Below are 20,599 nucleotides of genomic sequence, written 5' to 3' on the forward strand. Positions count from 1 at the left end.
CAACAGTCTAATCCTATAGCAGCATAACTAGGGGCTGGTCCAGGACCAGCCTGAGCCAGCCCTAACTATAAGCTTTATCAAAGAGGACAGTTTTAAGACAACTCTTAAATGTAGAGACAGTGTCTGCCTCCCGGACAAAGACTGAAGATGGTTCCACAGGAGAGGAGCTTGATAGCTAAATGCTCTGACTCCTGTTCTGCTTTTTGAGACTTTAGGAACCATAAGTAGAAATGCATTCTGGGAACGCAGTGTTCGAGTAGGGCAATAAGGTACTATGAGCTCTTTAAGATAAGAAGGTGCCTGGCCATTTATGGCTTTGTAAGTAAGGAGGAGAATTTTAAACTCTATTCTAAACTTTACAGGGAGCCAGTGCAGAGCGGCGAGTATTGGAGAAATATGATCTCGCTTCCTGGTTTTTGTCAGAACACGTGCTGCAGCGTTCTGGAGCAACTGGAGAATATTCAGCAACCAATTTGGGCAGCCTGATAGTAAAGAATTGCAATAATCCAGCCTGGAAGTTACGAATGCATGGACTAGTTTTTCTGCATCATTTTGAGATAAAATATGCCTGATTTTTGCGATATTACGCAGGTGAAAAAAGGCAGTCCTTGAAATTTGTTTTACATGGGAGTGAAAGGACATGTCTTGGTCAAAGATGACTCCCAGATTCTTTACAGTGGTGCTGGAGGCCAGCGCAATGCCATCCATAGCTGCTATGTCATCAGAAAGTGACCTTCTAAGATGTTTAGGGCCGAATACTATAACTTCAGTTTTGTCCGAGTTTAGCATCAGAAAATTGCAGGTCATCCAGGTCTTTATGTCATGAAGACATGCTTGTAGTCTAGTTAACTGACTGGTTTCTTCCGGTTTCATTGATAAATATAGCTGGGTATCATCTGCATAGCAATGAAAATTTATTGAGTGCTTCCTGATAATCTTACCTAAAGGAAGCATATATAAGGTGAATAGAATTGGTCCAAGCACAGAACCCTGCGGAACTCCATAGCTGACTTTAGTGAGCACAGAGGAGTCGTCATTAACGCGTACAAACTGAGAGCGATCTACAAGTAGGATTTAAACCAGCTTAGCGCAGTTCCCTTAATGCCAATGAAATGTTCCAGTGTCTGCAATAGGATGCCATGGTCAATGGTGTCAAATGCAGCACTAAGATCCACTAAGACTAGTACAGAGACAAATCCTTTATCAGATGCAATTAGAAGGTCATTTGTAACTTTAACCAGTGCTGTCTCTGTGCTATGATGCACTCTGAATCCTGACTGGAAATCCTCGAATAAACTATTATTGTTTAGAAAGTCGCACAGCTGATTGGCAACTGCTTTCTCAAGAGTTTTTGAGAGAAAGGGAAGGTTGGATATCGGTCTATAGTTGGCTAAAACCCCTGGATCAAGAGTAGGCTTTTTCAGTAGCGGTTTTATCACAGCTACTTTAAAGGACTGTGGTACGTAGCCTGTTGATAAAGAGAGATTGATCATGTCTAAAACTGAAGAGTCAATTAGAGGTAATACTTCTTTAAACAGCTTAGTCGGGATAGGATCTAAAATACAGGTAGATGATTTTGATGATGAAATTATTGAAATTAGTTGGTGAAGGTCAACAGGAGTAAAACAGTCTAAAACTGCGACAGACTAACAGTTTCTACGATTTCTGCGTTTGAAGACAAAACAGTACCTGTTAACGGCAGGAGTCGATGAATTCTGTCTCTAATAGTTAGAATTTTATCATTAAAGAAGTTCATGAAGTCATTACTGTTCAGAGCTAAAGGAATGCATGGTTCAACAGAATTATGGCTCTCTGTCAGCCTGGCTACAGTGCTGAAGAGAAACCTGGGATTGTTCTTATTTTCCTCTATTAGTGCAGAGTAATAGGCTGCCCTGGCACTGCGGAGGGCTTTCCTGTATATTTTAAGACTGTCTTGCCAGGCGGACCGAAATTCTTCCAATTTGGTAGAACGCCATTTCCTTTCTATTTTCCGTGAAGTTTGCTTTAATTTGCGGGTTTGAGGAGTATACCATGGAGCTAACCTCCTATGTTTAATTTTCTTCTTTTTTAGGGGAGCAACAGAGTCAAGTGTCATACGCAACGATCCTGTAGCACTATCAACCAGGAAGTCAATCTGGGAGGGACTAACGTTAGCATAAGACTCCTCTGTTGTATTGAGACATGGCATTGAATTAAATACTGATGGGATCATATCCTTAAATTTAGCTACAGCACTATCAGACAGGAGTCTGGTATAAGAATTTTTGCCTACTGGCTGGTAGTCTGGTAATATGAATTGGAAAGTTATTAAATGATGGTCTGATAAAAGAGGATTCTGTGAGGAGACTATTAAGTCTTCGATTTCAATGCCATATGTCAGAACAAGGTCGAGGGTGTGGTTAAAACAGTGAGTCGGTTCATGTACATTCTGACGGAAGCCAACTGAGTCTAATACTGAGATAAACGCAGTGCTAAGGCTGTCATTATCAACGTCGACATGTACATTAAAGTCACCTACAATAATTACTTTATCTGCTTTAATGACTAAGCCTGATAGAAACTCCGAGAACTCAGCTATAAATTCGGAGTAAGGACCAGGAGAGCGGTATACTACAACAAATAAAAGTGGCTGCACTGTTTTCCATTTCTCATGAGAAAGAGTGAGAACAAGGCTTTCAAATGAGTTGTAGTCGAGTTTGGGTTTAGGGTTGATCAAAAGGCTTGAGTCAAAAATGGCTGCAACTCCACCTCCTCTGCCGCTGCCTCGAGGAATGTGGGTATTAATATGGCTCAGAGGAGTAGCTTCATTTAGGCTCACATACTCTTCAGGACACAGCCAGGTTTCAGTCAGACAAAATAAATCAACATTATGGTCTGATATTAACTCATTTACTAGAACAGCTTTAGAGGACAAAGATCTGATGTTAAGGAGTCCACATTTAATTCTCCTATCTTGTTGTACTATTGCAGAGGTTGTTCTAATTTTAATTAGATTCTTATGTTTAACTCCTCTTCTCTGTACTTTTGGTTTACTTAGTTTACGTGGTCGGGGAGCAGACACAGTCTCTATGGAGTGTTGGGTGGGTAACTGCTCTAATGGAGGCGCAGAGAAGCGTGTAGGACTGCAGCTCTGCCTCCTGGTCTCAACTCTGAGTTGTCAGGGGTTTGGTTCATAAATAAAATCGGTCAGATTTCTAGAGATGAGAGCTGCTCCCTCCAAAGTGGGATGGATGCCGTCTCTCCTAATCAGACCAGGTCTTCCCCAGAAAGTCTGCCAATTATCAATGAAGCCCACACCGTTTGCTGGACACCACCTCGACAGCCAGCGATTGAACGATGACATGCGGCTAAACATATCATCACTGGTCAGATTTGGCAGGGGTCCAGAGAAAACTACGGAGTCCGACATCGTTTTAGCATATGTACACACCGATTCCACATTAATTTTAGTGACCTCCGATTGGCGTAACCGGGTGTCATTACCGCCGACATGAATAACAATCTTACGGTATTTACGCTTATCCTTAGCCAGCAGTTTCAAATTTGATTCGACGTCGCCCGCTCTGGCCCCCGGCAGGCATTTGACTATGGTCGCTGGTGTCGCTAACTTCACATTTCTCAAAATGGAGCTGCCAATAATCAGAGTTGGTTTCTCAGCAGGTGTGTCGCCGAGTGGGGAGAACCTGTTAGAAACATGAAGCGGTTGGTAGTGACCCGTGGGCTTCAGCTTGGGACTATGCTTCCTTCGAATAGTCACCCAGCCTCCCTGGTTTCCCGGCTGCTCGGGAGCTGTCGAGGGACGGCTAGCCAGAGCTGCACTTGGTCGGTCCGCACCGGCTAAGGGGGCCTGGCTAACTATAGCTAATGGTTTTGTTTCCATGGTGCGGAGCCGAGCTTCCAATTCACTAAGCCTCGCCTCCAACTCACCAAATAAACTACATTTATTACACGTACCAGTATCACTAAAGGAGGCAGAGGAGTAGCTAAACATGTGACACACCAAGCAGGAGAGAGCTGGAGAGGGACAGAGAGAAGCCATCGCTAGCTGCTAGGCTAAGTTGGTATAGCTAGCAGAGCAGACAAGCGCGTAGACAAATAAAATTGACGGTCGCTAAATAAACAGACTTATGGGTGCTTGAGCAGAACTAATGTTACTCTAGAGTGCGGATAAAAGGCCGCTGTAACAAAACACAGAGCAAATTACACTCAGAGGAACAAGAGCGACAAACGCACACTACTCGTAAGGCAGCAACCAGAAACAGGAAGTGAGACGATACGCTTACCTCAGCAATAAGGTACTATGAGGTAGCAGTGAACTGCTGACGTGCTGAGGTAAGCACTGTTATAGTGTAGATTGATCTGTGTGTGTGTGTGTGTGTGTGTGTGTGTGTGTGTGTGTGTGTGTGTGTGCAGCATGTTAAAGACATCATCCTGCAGTCCAACCCCCTGCTGGAGGCCTTCGGTAATGCAAAGACTGTCCGCAACAACAACTCCAGCAGATTTGTGAGTACAGTTATATTCTGACAGACAATACACAAAATGTTGAACGGTGTACTTCTACTGTGTACTGGTAACCCTCGTACACGCTCCGCTCGTCCTCCTGTCAGGGGAAATACTTTGAGATCCAGTTCAGTCGAGGAGGAGCTCCTGACGGAGGAAAAATCTCCAACTTTCTGTTGGAGAAAAGTCGAGTGGTGTCACAGAATCCCGGAGAGAGAAACTTCCACATCTACTACCAGGTACTACAGCAAATATTCATCTGTACTACCAGGTACTACAGCAAATATTCATCTGTACTACCAGGTACTACAGCAAATATTCATCTGTACTACCAGGTACTACAGCAAATATTCATCTGTACTACCAGGTACTACAGCAAATATTCATCTGTACTACCAGGTACTGCCATATAGTACCTGCAGTACCCAGAACATGGTCTGTCATTCTCCTTTAGCTCATTCGTTCAGTCCACGTCCCTCTGCTAAAACCTCTGTGACCTTTGACCTCTGTCCTCAGCTGTTGGAAGGGGCGAGCAAGGAGCAGAGGGAGAACCTGGGGGTCACGACCCCCGACTACTACTTCTACCTCAACCAATCAGGAACCTACACTGTGGAGGACGTCAATGACAAGAAGGAGTTCTCTGATACTATGGTGTGTATCTGTCTGTGTGTATATGTACCTGTAAGGACACTGTGTCTTTGGCAGTATTTCTTTTTATACTGCGTCTGTCTGGTCGTCTATGACTGATGGATTTTTTAATTTCTATTGTTTTTATTGTCTGTTTGTGGCATTTGTTCTGTTTTCATGCTGCTGCTGTCAACAGGTGATTGTCCCTGACGTAGGATGAACGAAGTCTCACCTTGTCTTGTCTTGTCTTGTCTCGTCTCTGTGTCTGTTGTCTGTCTGTGTCTCAGGAGGCCATGTCAGTGGTGGGTCTGTCTATAGAGGATCAGGATTCAGTTCTTCAGCTTGTTGCAGGAATTCTTCATCTTGGAAACATCAGCTTCAGAGAGGAAAACAACTACGCTGTGGTCGAAAGCCAGGACTGTAAGATACTGCACAGTACACAGTACACTACACAGTACACAGTACACTACACAGTACACTACACAGTACACAGTACACAGTACACTACACAGTACACAGTACACTACACAGTACACTACACAGTACACAGTACACTACACAGTACACTACACAGTACACAGTACACTACACAGTACACAGTACACTACACAGTACACTACACAGTACACAGTACACTACACAGTACACAGTACACTACACAGTACACTACACAGTACACAGTACACTACACAGTACACAGTACACTACACAGTACACTACACAGTACACAGTACACTACACAGTACACAGTACACTACACAGTACACTACACAGTACACAGTACACTACACAGTACACAGTACACTACACAGTACACTACACAGTACACAGTACACTACACAGTACACTACACAGTACACAGTACACTACACAGTACACTACACAGTACACAGTACAGTACACAGTACACAGTACACTACACAGTACACAGTACACTACACAGTACACTACACAGTACACAGTACACTACACAGTACACAGTACACTACACAGTACACTACACAGTACACAGTACACTACACAGTACACTACACAGTACACAGTACAGTACACAGTACACTACACAGTACACAGTACTACACAGTACACTACACAGTACACAGTACACTACACAGTACACTACACAGTACACAGTACACTACACAGTACACAGTACTACACAGTAGACTCCATGAGAGGACGGATCTGAGCAGAGGAACAGGGGGGTTGTGGGTCCCTGTTGGGTTGTTGGGCTGTAGACTGATGGACTTGTTGGTGGTAAAAATGTCTCTGCGTGTCTTCCTGTCAGTCCTGGCCTTCCCGTCCTTCCTGTTGGGGATCTGTCAGGACGGCCTGTGCAGTAAACTGACCAGCAGGATCATGGACAGTAAGTGGGGCGGGAAGACCGAGAGCATCTCCGTCACCCTGAACACGGAGCAGGCCTGTTTCTCCAGAGACGCGCTGTCCAAAGCTTTGTACACCCGCCTCTTCGACTTCCTGGTCGACGTCAGTCCACACCGCCACGCCGCACGCCACTTCCTTTCATTTCACACACACTTTGTTCATTGCTGATGATTTGATGTGTGTGTGTGTGTGTGTGACAGTGTATTAATAAAGCCATGCAGAAGGACCAGGAGGAGCTCAACATCGGAGTCCTGGACATCTACGGCTTTGAGATCTTCCAGGTGTGAACACGCACGTCTCTGCCCTGCACTTCAACGACCGGCTGACAGGAGACGTCCTTTTAGACTGAAGCTGGTTCTGGTTCTGATTCTGACTCTGACTCTGACTCTGACTCTGACTCTGGTTCTGACTGATTCTGGTTCTGGTTCTGGTTCTGATTCTGGTTCTGGTTCTGGTTCTGGTTCTGGTTCTGATTCTGATTCTGACTCTGACTCTGACTCTGACTCTGGTTCTGATTCTGATTCTGGTTCTGATTCTGATTCTGGTTCTGATTCTGATTCTGATTCTGACTCTGACTCTGGTTCTGGTTCTGGTTCTGACTCTGACTCTGACTCTGACTCTGACTCTGGTTCTGATTCTGATTCTGATTCTGGTTCTGGTTCTGATTCTGATTCTGATTCTGATTCTGATTCTGACTCTGATTCTGACTCTGACTCTGGTTCTGGTTCTGGTTCTGATTCTGATTCTGATTCTGACTCTGACTCTGGTTCTGATTCTGATTCTGGTTCTGATTCTGGTTCTGATTCTGATTCTGATTCTGACTCTGACTCTGGTTCTGGTTCTGGTTCTGACTCTGACTCTGACTCTGACTCTGGTTCTGGTTCTGGTTCTGACTCTGACTCTGACTCTGACTCTGGTTCTGGTTCTGGTTCTGGTTCTGATTCTGACTCTGACTCTGACTCTGACTCTGACTCTGGTTCTGACTGATTCTGGTTCTGGTTCTGATTCTGATTCTGATTCTGATTCTGGTTCTGATTCTGATTCTGATTCTGACTCTGACTCTGACTCTGGTTCTGATTCTGATTCTGATTCTGGTTCTGATTCTGATTCTGATTCTGACTCTGGTTCTGGTTCTGGTTCTGGTTCTGGTTCTGGTTCTGACTCTGACTCTGACTCTGGTTCTGATTCTGGTTCTGGTTCTGGGTCTGGGTCTGGGTCTGGTTCTGGTTCTGATTCTGATTCTGGTTCTGGTTCTGGGTCTGGGTCTGGGTCTGGGTCTGGGTCTGGTTCTGGTTCTGATTCTGGTTCTGGTTCTGGGTCTGGTTCTGGTTCTGGGTCTGGTTCTGGTTCTGGTTCTGGTTCTGGTTCTGACTCTGACTCTGGTTCTGGTTCTGGTTCTGATTCTGACTCTGACTCTGACTCTGACTCTGGTTCTGGTTCTGATTCTGGTTCTGATTCTGATTCTGATTCTGACTCTGACTCTGACTCTGACTCTGGTTCTGGTTCTGATTCTGGTTCTGATTCTGATTCTGATTCTGACTCTGGTTCTGACTGATTCTGGTTCTGGTTCTGGTTCTGATTCTGGTTCTGGTTCTGATTCTGATTCTGATTCTGATTCTGGTTCTGATTCTGATTCTGATTCTGATTCTGACTCTGGTTCTGGTTCTGGTTCTGGTTCTGGTTCTGACTCTGACTCTGACTCTGGTTCTGGTTCTGACTGATTCTGGTTCTGGTTCTGGGTCTGGGTCTGGGTCTGGTTCTGATTCTGATTCTGATTCTGATTCTGGTTCTGGGTCTGGGTCTGGGACTGGTTCTGGTTCTGATTCTGGTTCTGGGTCTGGGTCTGGGTCTGGGTCTGGTTCTGGTTCTGGGTCTGGGTCTGGTTCTGGTTCTGGTTCTGGGTCTGGTTCTGGTTCTAAACTGAAGAAGTGGCAGAAGGTTTGCAGGCTTCTACAAAGATTCAGGCAGAATGAGATCAGATCAAACTTGATTGGAAAATGGAACTTACAGCCAGAGAATAAAAAACAGATCAAGAGAAGAACTGATTCAGAATGGAAAATAAAAATCAGCATCATGTGTTCATTATGACAACATTTAAGAACACTGCGGCCATTCTGATGAAATCTGACTGACTTGTGTTTCCTGTTTTTCAGAGAAATGGCTTTGAGCAGTTCTGCATCAACTTTGTCAACGAGAAGCTGCAGCAGATTTTCATCGAGCTCACGCTGAAGGCGGAACAGGTGCTCCATCATGACATCACATCGTGACATCACGTCATGACATCACATCGTGACATCACGTCATGACTTCACATCTGTGATCTCTGGAGACAAATGTCTGCCATTGGAGACAGTAACGTCTTTTCTAACCAACGTAAACTGAATCTGTTCTTCTGTCCCTTCAGGAAGAGTATGTTCAGGAGGGGATCAAATGGACCCCCATCGAGTATTTCAACAACAAGGTGGTCTGTGACCTCATCGAGTCCAAACTGGTGAGTCAAGCACTCAGCAAACAGAGATATTGTGTGTTATTATTATTCTTTGAGCCCAAACTCATACGAGTGAAACAAGAGCTCCAGGAACGACATTGCTTTAATTACAACTTTTCCAGAATTATCACAGTATTTTCTCAAATAAAGGTTGGCCCCAAATAAAAAAAAACAAGGGTGGGTAAGGGCCCGCGAAGCGTAGTGTACGTTTCCATCGCTTCAACTGAACGCATGCAACAACATACTCATGTCATTTCAGCACTTTGTTGTTCTGAATCACTCCTTCTTGTCCTCTTCCAGTCATTGTGTGTGTGCGTGCGTGCGTGCGTGCGCGCGTGCGTGTGTGTTAATGTCTCACAGCAGCTATATATCAAGTGCTGTATGGGAACCATTGAGGTCACTCAATATTCCTGAACTTGTTTCACAATAAAAGTATTCTCACCAAATGAATTGATTCTGTCCACTGAAACAACACAGGACTTTTAATTTGAAATGATACAGAAAGTGTTGAGTTTGCATTAACAGCATGATGTAATAACAAAACTTTAACAGAGCAGCTTGGATCAGAAGACATGGAGGTTTCATAGTGAAACGTGACCACATATACTCGTCAAACAGCACAGTTAGAAATGAAGACAGCTGATGAAGATCGAGGCTCCGGCCAGCATTCGAGGAAATACAGTTACTGATGCAGCAGAACTTCATAACGAACTGAACTGAAATCATTACGACTATTTTGTCTTTACTGGTTACGAGTAGGATTCATTCAAACACGCTTTCTTCTAGTTCCAACCTCGATTGTGTCGAAGAGTTCTTTCAGCATGTCTCTGTCTTCACCTCTGATTCTGGTCCTTTCCCAGAATCCTCCTGGGCTCATGAGCATCCTGGACGATGTGTGCGCTACGATGCACGCTAAAGGTGAGGGAGCAGATCAGACGCTGCTGCAGAAACTCCAGGGACAGATCGGATCCCACGAACACTTCAGCAGCTGGAACCGAGGATTCATCATCCACCACTACGCTGGAAAGGTACACCTGTACACCTGTACACCTGTACACCTGACGCCCTGCTCAGGTGTTCACCTGTCCGTCCGTCTGTCTGCAGCTAAACTCCACCTGCCCCTTTGTCTGTTTGTCTGTCTGTCTGCTGCTACACGTCACCTGTCTGAGGGTCAGTGCAGTCATCAACCATACCTGTCTGTCTGTCCAGGTGTCGTATGATGTCAGCGGTTTCTGTGAAAGAAACAGGGATGTGTTGTTTAATGACATCATCGAACTGATGCAGAGCAGTGAGTTGTAAGTACTCTAAGAGTGAGAGAGAGTGTGTGTGTGTGTGTGTGTGTGTGTGTGTGTGTGTGTGTGCGTGTGTGCGTGTGTGTGTGTGTGTGTGTGTGTGTGTGTGTGTGTGTGTGTGTGTGTGTGTGTGTGTGAGATGTGATCAAATGGTGACCTCACAATGACCCCTGTCTGTGGTGTGTTTGGGGCTAGTCCGTTCATTAGAGCTCTGTTCCCTGAGAACCTGGAGGCTGAGAAGAGAGGGCGTCCGAGCACTGCCAGCAGTAAGATCAAGGTGAGAGAGACCTTCTGACTGACCTTCTGACTGCACCACACCTGACTGCTCAGGATGTGGGCGGCATGGTGACGCAGCAGGTAGTGCGCGTGCCCAACAACAAGAAGGTCGCCGGTTCGATCCCCGGGTCGGGCAGGGCCTTTCTGTGTGAAGTTTGCATGTTCTTCCTGTCCATGCGTGGCTTCTCTCCGGCTTCCTCCCACAGACCAGAAACATGCTCGTCAGGTTAACTGGTGACTATAAAATCGTCCTCAGGTGTGTGTGTGAGCGTGAATGGTTGTCTGTCTGTATGTGTTGCCCTGCGATCGACTGGCGACCGGTTCAGGGTGTACCCCGCCTCTCGCCTGTTGACAGCTGGGATAGGCTCCAGCCTAGTATGGACAATGGATGGATGCTCAGGATGTTGTTTGTCTGAAGCCTGTAGGGGCACTAACAGGACGGTGGAGTGTCAGCACAGCGACACAGCAGCACTCAAACGGTTTCAGCAGAACTGCTTCGACCAGGGGCTTCGCTTGCAGACACAATGAGAGTAATGGACATCCTCACAACTGCTGTGTAGTTAAAAAGTGTTATCTTATGGCTTTTAATCTTGTAATTTGTGTTCCTTATGCTGGATTTTTATATGAGATGAATCCACCAACACTGAGCCAGTGTTCAGGTCAAGCACAGCCTCTGCTGGAGGGAGCTGCGGTTATGGTTTCACAAGTTTGGTCAAAATTCTTCTCCGGCAGGTGGAAATTTTTACCCTTTACTATCACAGGGACTTTTAAACATCTGAAATCCAGACTGGAGAAATGGACTCAGACCTGCAGTCACTGAGCTTCACTGCTCAGGAGAGAGAGGGTGATGACATGGTCCAAAGGTCCCTGCAGGACCAGAACATAGGTGGTTCATCAGGAGCCCTGAGGCTCTTATTTTAATTGCTTTAGACTGCTGGTGATTGGTTGTCCTCTACTGTTTGTTTTGAGTTGTAATGTTTGAATTCTCTCTAACGGTCTGTTACTGTCATATGTTACTGCGTCAACCTCAGCATCACTGATTGCCTCCACCCAGGAACTACAGATTAAAATGAGCCTGGTTTCCTGAACCAGTTTAAAACTGTCTTGACAGAGCTGAGTCCTGTGGGAGCAGAGACAGTCCATCACACAGAAAGCTATCATGCTAGCTGACAATGTTATGTTTACTTATAACTCTGCTCTGCTGGAGTATAGCTGCTCCGCAACAAAAAGTATCTCACAGGATCTCAGTTCAGCTTCATGGCTGGTTAGCAGCTGAACAACCTAGCTTGACAAGTGGTAGTTGGTTAGATTAACTGGTAGCAAAATAGCTAACTTGGTGAACTATTTTGGCTGGCAATTGGCTGCATGTTACCAGCTAGATTGCCTGTTGGCAGTACGGGGTTCAACATTAACCATGGCCCAATGGCCTGTGGCCACATAAAGATACACAGTGGCTACCATACATCCCCTGTAGGTGGCCCCCAGTGGCCACCAAGTCCTACCCGGTCTCTCTTTACTCTCTCTTTTTGTTATGAACAGGCACTTTATTTCAGCCTTGACAAACAGCATGATTTGAATGATTTATACACAGAAATCCTGCAGGTTTTCAGTCCAACCACAGCAGTGAGGTGAAACTGTGCCCCCTCCTCCTTTTAGAAACAAGCTAACACCCTCGTCCAGACTCTGATGAAGTGCACCCCTCACTATATCCGCTGCATCAAACCCAACGAGACCAAACGTCCCCGGGACTGGGAGGAGAATCGGGTCAGACACCAAGTGGAGTACCTGGGTCTCCGAGAGAACATCAGAGTCCGCCGGGCCGGATATGCCTACAGACGGGCCTTCAACAAGTTTCTGCAGAGGTCAGAGGTCAAACAGTGTAACATCATGCAAACTGTCCTGAACTGTCTTGCTGCTTCACTCATGCTAACAGAGACTTTGTGCTGCAGGTATGCCATCCTGACAAAGGACACCTGGCCTTGTTGGAGGGGTGATGAGCGCCAGGGAGTGCTTCACCTCCTCAACTCTGTCAACATGGATCAGGACCAGTTTCAGCTGGGCAAGACCAAAGTCTTCATCAAAGCTCCAGAGTCGGTATGAAGCACTCAAGCTCCTCCTGATCATTTGACTAGTACCTAGAGTTCTACTCTGGTCTTCGGGTAGAGATGTTTCAGATTTTTCCTCTCTGTTTTGGTCTGTGGTGTGACTGTTAATATTACAGTACCCATGAGCCTCAGCATTCATTGCTATGGAAGAAGAAGAAGAAATCGTTTATTAGTCACAAGTTAGGGAGGTGAAACTGCACAGCCATCCTGGTCGTCCTTCCTCCGCGGCACAGCGGGATTCGAACCGGGACCTTCTAGCTTTGAGGCGACCTGTTACCACCTGTACCACTGTGCCAAATGACTTGTTCTTGAACTGTGACATCACCAGTGTGTCATTTTCAGAACCAAACTGCTCCTACAGCTCCTGAACTGATCCAAAAACATTTTTTTTGGCATTGTGGCTATTGCAGTTCTTAGAACCCCTCGATCCACTCAGCCTGTCAGGGTCCATCTCTGTTTTGTCTTTATGTTTGTTGTCTTGGTGTTTTTTTCCTCTCTGCAGCTCTTTTTGTTGGAGGAGATGAGGGAGAGGAAATATAATGGTTATGCTCGGGTCATCCAGAAGGCTTGGCGGAAACACATCGCTGTCCGCAAGTATGTCAAGATGAGGGAGGAAGGTAAGACTGTCGTCCATATAAGTGGTTAAAGAAGGGGCACATTTGGCTTGTGATTGTGTCTTGGACTGGATGTCTTCCTCTCCACTAAATGATTATCTGTTTGCAGCCTCTGACGTCCTATTGAACAAAAAGGAGCGCCGCAGAAACAGCATTAACAGGAACTTTGTGGGTGACTACATCGGGACAGACAACCATCCAGAGATCAGACAGTTTGTCGGCCGCCGAGAGAGGATCGACTTTGCCGACGTCGTGGTGAAATTTGACCGAAGATTCAGGGTAAAAACTCCATCTAGACAGCAAAAGCCCCTCAGCAAATCTGATTGATTCTTTGTTCCACTCGCTTACCTGTCCTTCTTCAGGTTGCCAGCGTTGAGTACTAGAGCCCGGATATCAGGCATTGTATATTTTTGTTATGAAGTTGTAACAACAAATCTCAGATATATCATCAGATTTATGTTGGCTGTGTGATACAACATAGTTTATTGAGCCAGTTATTCCACTACCTGGGCAAGGAGGAGATTCAAGCCATGTAAATCAAGTTCCTGGTACTGCTTTAGCGCAGAAATGTAGAGAAATTATTTTATTTTTTTCAATTCAAAGGGCTTATTGTCATGAACATTTCAAGAAACAATGTTGCCAAACAGACCCTCATCAAGTCGCAGGCCTCTGGTCACAAATGTTTAATGGTCCCCTAGAAAACCTGGTTTATCTTAAAATGCTATTTGCCTCTTGGCCCACTGCTGTTCATCTCTGTGTGACCACCACACACCAGGAACACTCATTGCACAGTGATAAAGCCTATGCTCTCAAAGAGTCAAAGAGACAAATAGCTATCAACAGATCCATGATGACCTTTTGTAATGATTTACTTGTCACTTTGAATCTGCTTAAGACACAGTCCTAAAACTGTGCCATGGATGACAGATAATGACCTCACCAGTTTTGAATACAGTACTGATAATAAGAAGTATATATATCTTGTCATTTTTCTTTTGGCTGCTTGGACAGGCCCCTAAGTTCAAGTGGATCCCTGGGCCCATGCCAGAATGCCCATTGGATGATCCAGCCCAGTAGACAAAGCATCAGAATACAATTTGTCCAAATATTTGGACAGTAATAACAGTAATACTGAATGAGGAAGAGCAACCAGTCAAGATCCTTGGCTTGACTGCAGTCTTTGAGACGCATCTGCTAATCAGTTAACCATTCAGGAATGTGCAGTGTGGACAAATCAGGCACTGGTGCTCATTTTGTTTGGGTCATAAATCAAATTTAACGTGTAATTCACTGAACTGAACACTCTCTGTTTCTGTTGTTCCACAGACTGTGAAGCGTGACCTCATCCTGACCCCAAAGTTCCTATACCTGATTGGACGAGAGAAGGTGAAGCAGGGTCCAGATAAAGGTCAGATCCAGGAGGTTCTCAAGAGGAAGATTGAGCTCAACAAGATTCAGTCTGTTTCCCTGAGGTACACCATCAGAAACAGATCTAGAACCAGGACCGGGACTAGAGCTACAACTAGGGATATAACCAGCACCACAAATAGAACTACAAATAAGAGCAGAGCTAGAACTGGAACAAGGGCCATAACTACACACATATACTACAGCCAGGACCAACTCCAGAATTACGAGAAGTACCAGAACTAAAACTATATTCATGCCCAGAACTACCAGTGACAGTATCTGAAACTCAGAAACTCAGATCAGAACCAGAAATGAAAGCCGGACAAGTACTAGAACTTTGTTGACAACTAAACTAAATTCAGGGCCAGAACTAGAACTAGAACCAGGACTGCAAGTACAAGTGGAACTAAAACCAGGTCAGGACCACAACTAGAACTGGAAACAGGACCCGGGCCAGAATTATAATTGGATCCAGAATTAGAACTAGAAGTAGAAATCAAATCAGAATTAGGAGGTCCAGAACTGGAACTGGGACTTGAACCAGAACAACAGCTAAAACCAGAACTAGAAATAGAACCAGGGAAAACAATAGTACTATGACCAGGGCCACTTAGCCAGAGCTACAACTGAAAGCAGAATTGGAAATTAGAATTAAGAATTGGTACAGCACCAGAACTAGAACCAGGACCAGAACATTTAGAGAGTACACCATGTACAGGCGCTGGTCATAAAATTAGAATATCATGGAAAAGTTGATTTTTTTCAGTAATTCCATTCAAAAAGTGAAACTTGTATAATGTATACATTCATTTCACACAGACCGACATATTTCAAGTATTTACTTCTTTTAATATTGATGATTATACCTGACAACTAATGAAAACCCCCGAATTGAGTATCTCAGAAAATTAGAATATTGTGGAAAAGGTCAATATTGAAGATATCTGGTGCCTCACTCTAATCAGCTAATTAACTCCAAACACCTGCAAAGGCCTTTAAGTGGTCTCTCAGTCTAGTTCTGTGAACTACACAATCATGGGGAAGACTGCTGACCTGACAGTCGTCCAAAAGACGATCATTGACACCTTGCACAAGGAGGGCAAGTCCCAAAAGGTCATTGCTAAAGAGGCTGGATGTTCACAGAGCTCTGTGTCCAAGCACATTAGTAGAAAGGCAAAGGGAAGGAAAAGATGTGGTAGAAAAAGTGTACAAGCAATAGGCTTAAACTAAGTATTGAGTGCTGTACATGCTCATACTTTTCATGTTTCTACTTTTCAGTTGGACAACATTTTTAGAAATCCTTTTTTTGTATCAGTCTTAAGTGATATTCTAGTTTTCTGAGATACTGAAATTTGGATTTTCATTAATTGTTAGTTTAAAATCATCAAAATTAAAGAACTAAACATTTGAAATATATCAGTCTGTGTGTAATGAATGAATATAATATACAAGTTTCACTTTTTGAATGGAATTACTGAAATAAATCACTTTTCCATGATACTCTAATTTTATGACCAGCACCTGTACATTCAGTCCTATATTAAGAGAGCTACCTAAAGAGATAAAGCAGTGAAAAACATACTTTAAATGTTTGTTTCATCTTGTCTTTCTACGCCTGTCTGTTTCTCTCTCTGCCTGTCTGTCACTCTGTCAGCACTCTGCAGGACGACTTCTTCATCATCCACGAGGAGGAGTATGACAGTGTTCTTCAGAGTGTCTTTAAAACGGAGTTCCTCAGTTTGCTGGTAAAACGTTATCAGGAGAAAACTCAGAAGAAACTGCCGCTGAAATTCAACAACCTGTCAGTACCACGACTATTTTTGTTTAACTCAATTATAAGAAATACGTACATGTCATTCTTTCCACCAAAACCTTAATGTAATGTTTGTACATTCAGCTGTGTGTGAATAAATCAATCCAGGTAGTCTGGACCATGGAGCTGCTAACATGGCTAAAAACACACCTGATAGCTATGATGGTTTTTCTAATGTAATACAGAATTTACACGACTGTCAGCTGTATCCCTCTCTCTGTCACTGTCCTCCAGTCTGGAGTTTAAGGTGAAGAAGGGTGGCTGGGGTCCATTCAGCTCTTCGGGGTCCAGACAGATACAGTTCCAGGTGGGTCAGGGGGATGAGGCCACCCTGAAGCCCAGTGGGAAGGTCCTGCAGGTCTCTATTGGACCGGGTCTGCCCAAAAACTCCAGTAAGTTCTGATGGGACTCACCACAAATGAATTCTACCACAGCGTCCCGTGTGCACCCCTCACTCCCTGTGTGTTTGATTTGCAGGACCAACAAGGAGGGACAACCGTAAGAGTCGTTACATGGGCAGCCAGGCGCCACCCACCAGCCAGTACAACTCAGGTACCAGAAAAAAAACCCTTCTGGTGTCAGAACATCACCGTCTGAGTGAGTTTGGTTTTATAACTTTTCCTGTTTCTTCAGCTCCTCGCTCCAGAGGGGGCGGAGGTCGCAGAGGAGACTCTGCCTCCTCCAGAGGCTCCCTGCTGAGGCAGCAGTCCAGCATGGAGCAGCCCAGTCTCCCCAGATTACAGAACCAGCATCGGCATGACAACCGGACCCAACAACAATACGACATGGGCTTCATGGACGTCCCTGACCAGGGCGCCGCTGGGTGAGACTGCCCGGAACAACACACCAGCATAACCAGTACATTCTGTATCAGTAACATAACCAATATAAACCTCACAGTAATGTAACCAGTATCACTGATGTAACCAGTATAACCAGTATAACCACTAACAGTAACCAGTGTCACCACAATAATCAGTAATAACCAGTAAAACCAGTATGTACCCACTGATTCCTGGACTAAAAGTATTGGTGTCCCTGCAATCCTGCGTACCGTCAGGTGAAATGTCCCCGTGTGACCTCCGCCTCGGATCATCTTTATGTTTCTAAAGCAGGAGTTCGATCAGATGTTCATGCCGCCTGTCTCTACGGCACGTCGGCCGTGGTGTAAAGAAACTAAACAGAACTGTAATCCCTGCGTGTCGCCTGCAGGCTGCAGCGGCGGCGGTCAAAGGAGGTGAAGCCTCTTCCTGGAGCAGGTCGACCCAAACCGGCACCCAAACCGAAGCCTCGGTCTCCGCAGTGCAGAGCTCTGTATGCCTACGACGCCCAGGACACCGATGAGCTCAGCTTCAACGCCGATGATCTTATCGAGATACTCACTGAAGGTACTGCTGTCAGTACTACTGTTACTACTACTGTTAATACTTCTACTGCTTCTGTTACTACTGCTGTTACTGCGACTACTGCTACTACTACCACTGCTGTTGATACTACTGCAAGCACTAGTGCTAGTGCGTAGTGTGGCCGTTACTATAGCTAGTATTGAAACTACTACTGTTACCACTAATGCTCCTGATAGTTGTACTACATCTAGTACTACTTCTACTACTGCCACTTGTATTACTACTGCTACTACTTCTGCTTCAAGTACTACTTCTACTTTTAGTACTACTGATACTACTTTTAGCAGTGCTGCTATTACTTTTACCTCTGGTATTACTGATAGTACTTTTATTTTGGCAATACTGATACTACTTTTACTTTCAGTATGACTGGTAATATCTCTGCTTTTACTGCTGCTGCTACTATTACTACTGCACCTTTCGCTGTGGAAAAAGACCTTTAGTGACGTGTGTGTCATTCAGTAAATGGTTAATTACAATCTGACTGCGAACGTTATTTTCTCAGCCTGCTTGTTTTAGCTAGATAGCAGTTGGATGCTAACCAACAGCTAACGCTACCATTTTAAACTCACCACCTTCATCTGGACATCCGAACAGAGCAGCAGCTTGTCAGTCTTTGGAATCAAAATGTTAGCTTACATTAGCTAATGTATGCTAGCTCAGTAGCTACAGTGAGACTGATCAGTTTAAATGATCTCTGGTTTCTTCAGTCTAAATGATTCACCATCAGTTTGTCATTATTGCCATAAGTAATATAGCTATTATCACTAAATGTGAGCTATAATTTACCATTTGCTAAACACCTGAACACTGACTGTCCAATCATAGCGTATCATCAGTAACCAGTGACAGCAGGTGTTGCTGGTGTCTCTCCTTATGTTGAAGCGGCGTACATGGGCCGTCAAGTTAGCATGGTAGTGTTCAGCACTGCGTTCATCTGCTCAAATGTAAGCATACAGTAACCAAATGTTGCTTTCAAGAGCAATAGTTAGCATTTCTTTAGCTAGCTACATTATTTTGTGGGTCCTGGATAGCGCTATATCAATGTTCAAGCTAACGTTAGACATCTGTCCTTTGCTGGTTTGGGGATGTTCACTCAGCAGTTACGATGAACCCTGCAGACCAAGACCACAATCAGCTGATTGTAGAATAAAGTTACTGGACAGATAATTTACTGACTTGAAAGGCATGCCTGCAAAGTCAAACTGACCAATCACAGCTCTTGTTGCGTCTCTGTGGTCCTGATATGTCCTGAGTCAGACTTGTCCTCAGCTTTTGTCTCTGTATTTTCTGCAGATCCGTCTGGTTGGTGGTTCGGTCGGTTGCGCGGCAGAGAGGGGATGTTCCCTGGAAACTATGTGGAAAAGATCTAGACCTCCTATCCGGGGGTCAGAGGTCACAGACCTGCTGCTGCAGCTGGAGTCAGAGGTCGCCGGAGCTTTCAACACACCAGCTGACAGGAAACAGGAAGCTGATTACAGAATATGACGAGTTTATCCATAAACACACACGTACATTTCAGTCAAAGCAATGACAGCTGTCAATCATCCGGAGGTGCAGCTGCGTTGTCCCCAGAAGTCAAAGGTCAGGGTCTGACTCCTGGACTGAAATCGTCTCTGTCCAATCAGGTTAAGTGTCTCTGTGTGACTTCAGTTTCTGATTATTTCTGATGATTTTATAGTAGCAGCTTGATCAAAGTTTACATCACTGTTACCATGGAAACATGATCAGAATACCGTCGTAACATCCTGCTGGCGCCCCCTACAGTTTGTAACAAAATGAACAACGTAATGAGACGAAGAAAAGTGAGTGAATACCTAAAAAAAGAAATCAGGAGATGAGCAGAAAGCAAACACCACACTGAACCTTGAACAAATCAAATAAACTGTTATTCTGCTGAACATGTAAAATGAGGCTGAACGTCACCGTTTGATTAAAGATAGAGTAAAAATGTATTTGGTTAAATATTTCAGCAAATGTGATTAAACAGTTTTTACAATTAGACATTTTGTATTGTGATGTTTCATGAAACAGCTCGCAGACAAACTGCTCAGATCAGGTCAGTCTGTGTTTTCTGTATGAAGTGAACATGAGACGTCCAGCTGACCCTGGAACAAGCAATAAACTCACCTTTCTGTACGCACCTGAATCCCAATGACACCAACAAGGTGAGAAAAAACAAGAAAAACAGACAATTTGCTGTTTCATCGGCCTGTGACGTTTGACAACTTTCAAATCATCAGAGATGAAACAACTGCTCCGTCCATGAATTCACATTTTTCAAACACACTGAAACTTCACTCACTTCACAAGTTTCCCTCCATTCTTTCCTGAGCACTGAAGGTAAAGCAGAAGTTTTCCCTCCATTCTTTCCTGAGCACTGAAGGTAAAGCAGAAGTTTTCCCTCCATTCTTTCCTGAGCACTGAAGGTAAAGCAGAAGTTTTCCCTCCATTCTTTCCTGAGCACTGAAGGTAAAGCAGAAGTTTTCCCTCCATTCTTTCTCCTCAGTCACACCTTTAGTTTTACTTTTTTTTTCTCTCTCGAGCCTGAAACGTTGCCCACTGGCTCACATTGTTTAAAAATACATTTTCAGTTTAGAAATTTACTGTTTTTTAATTTTTTTATTAGATTTTTTTGTTATTCTGTTTTTCTAGTTTTTTCCACAAGTTTTACTTTTTTTATTT

General features: G+C 44.5%; 1 protein-coding gene across 2 annotated transcripts in view; it reads left to right on the top strand.

Annotated features, from left to right (window-relative positions):
* Positions 1–19,917, top strand: part of myo1eb (myosin IEb) — a 27,392-nt gene extending 7,475 nt beyond the window's left edge. The window contains exons 6-27 of one of the 2 annotated variants that reach the window (XR_011602356.1): positions 4,414–4,503; positions 4,608–4,739; positions 5,017–5,151; positions 5,415–5,547; positions 6,416–6,612; positions 6,711–6,791; positions 8,664–8,750; positions 8,915–9,001; positions 9,859–10,026; positions 10,208–10,293; positions 10,486–10,567; positions 12,223–12,428; positions 12,516–12,660; positions 13,174–13,288; positions 13,395–13,564; positions 14,612–14,757; positions 16,350–16,440; positions 16,743–16,900; positions 16,986–17,060; positions 17,142–17,331; positions 17,721–17,896; positions 19,211–19,915. Coding sequence is in view for 1 of the 2 variants with exons in the window: in XM_070966725.1 (XP_070822826.1) it covers positions 4,414–4,503; positions 4,608–4,739; positions 5,017–5,151; positions 5,415–5,547; positions 6,416–6,612; positions 6,711–6,791; positions 8,664–8,750; positions 8,915–9,001; positions 9,859–10,026; positions 10,208–10,293; positions 10,486–10,567; positions 12,223–12,428; positions 12,516–12,660; positions 13,174–13,288; positions 13,395–13,564; positions 14,612–14,757; positions 16,350–16,496; positions 16,743–16,900; positions 16,986–17,060; positions 17,142–17,331; positions 17,721–17,896; positions 19,211–19,287 (2,883 nt within the window). In the remaining variant the exon portion in view is untranslated. Of the gene's footprint in view, positions 1–4,413; positions 4,504–4,607; positions 4,740–5,016; positions 5,152–5,414; positions 5,548–6,415; positions 6,613–6,710; positions 6,792–8,663; positions 8,751–8,914; positions 9,002–9,858; positions 10,027–10,207; positions 10,294–10,485; positions 10,568–12,222; positions 12,429–12,515; positions 12,661–13,173; positions 13,289–13,394; positions 13,565–14,611; positions 14,758–16,349; positions 16,497–16,742; positions 16,901–16,985; positions 17,061–17,141; positions 17,332–17,720; positions 17,897–19,210 lie in introns of both variants that reach the window. The other variant, XM_070966725.1, reaches the window with a different exon arrangement.
* The last annotated feature ends 682 nt before the right edge of the window (positions 19,918–20,599 follow it).

The sequence above is a fragment of the Chaetodon trifascialis genome, chromosome 7 (genome assembly GCF_039877785.1).
Source record: "Chaetodon trifascialis isolate fChaTrf1 chromosome 7, fChaTrf1.hap1, whole genome shotgun sequence".
Lineage (NCBI taxonomy): Eukaryota > Metazoa > Chordata > Actinopteri > Chaetodontiformes > Chaetodontidae > Chaetodon > Chaetodon trifascialis.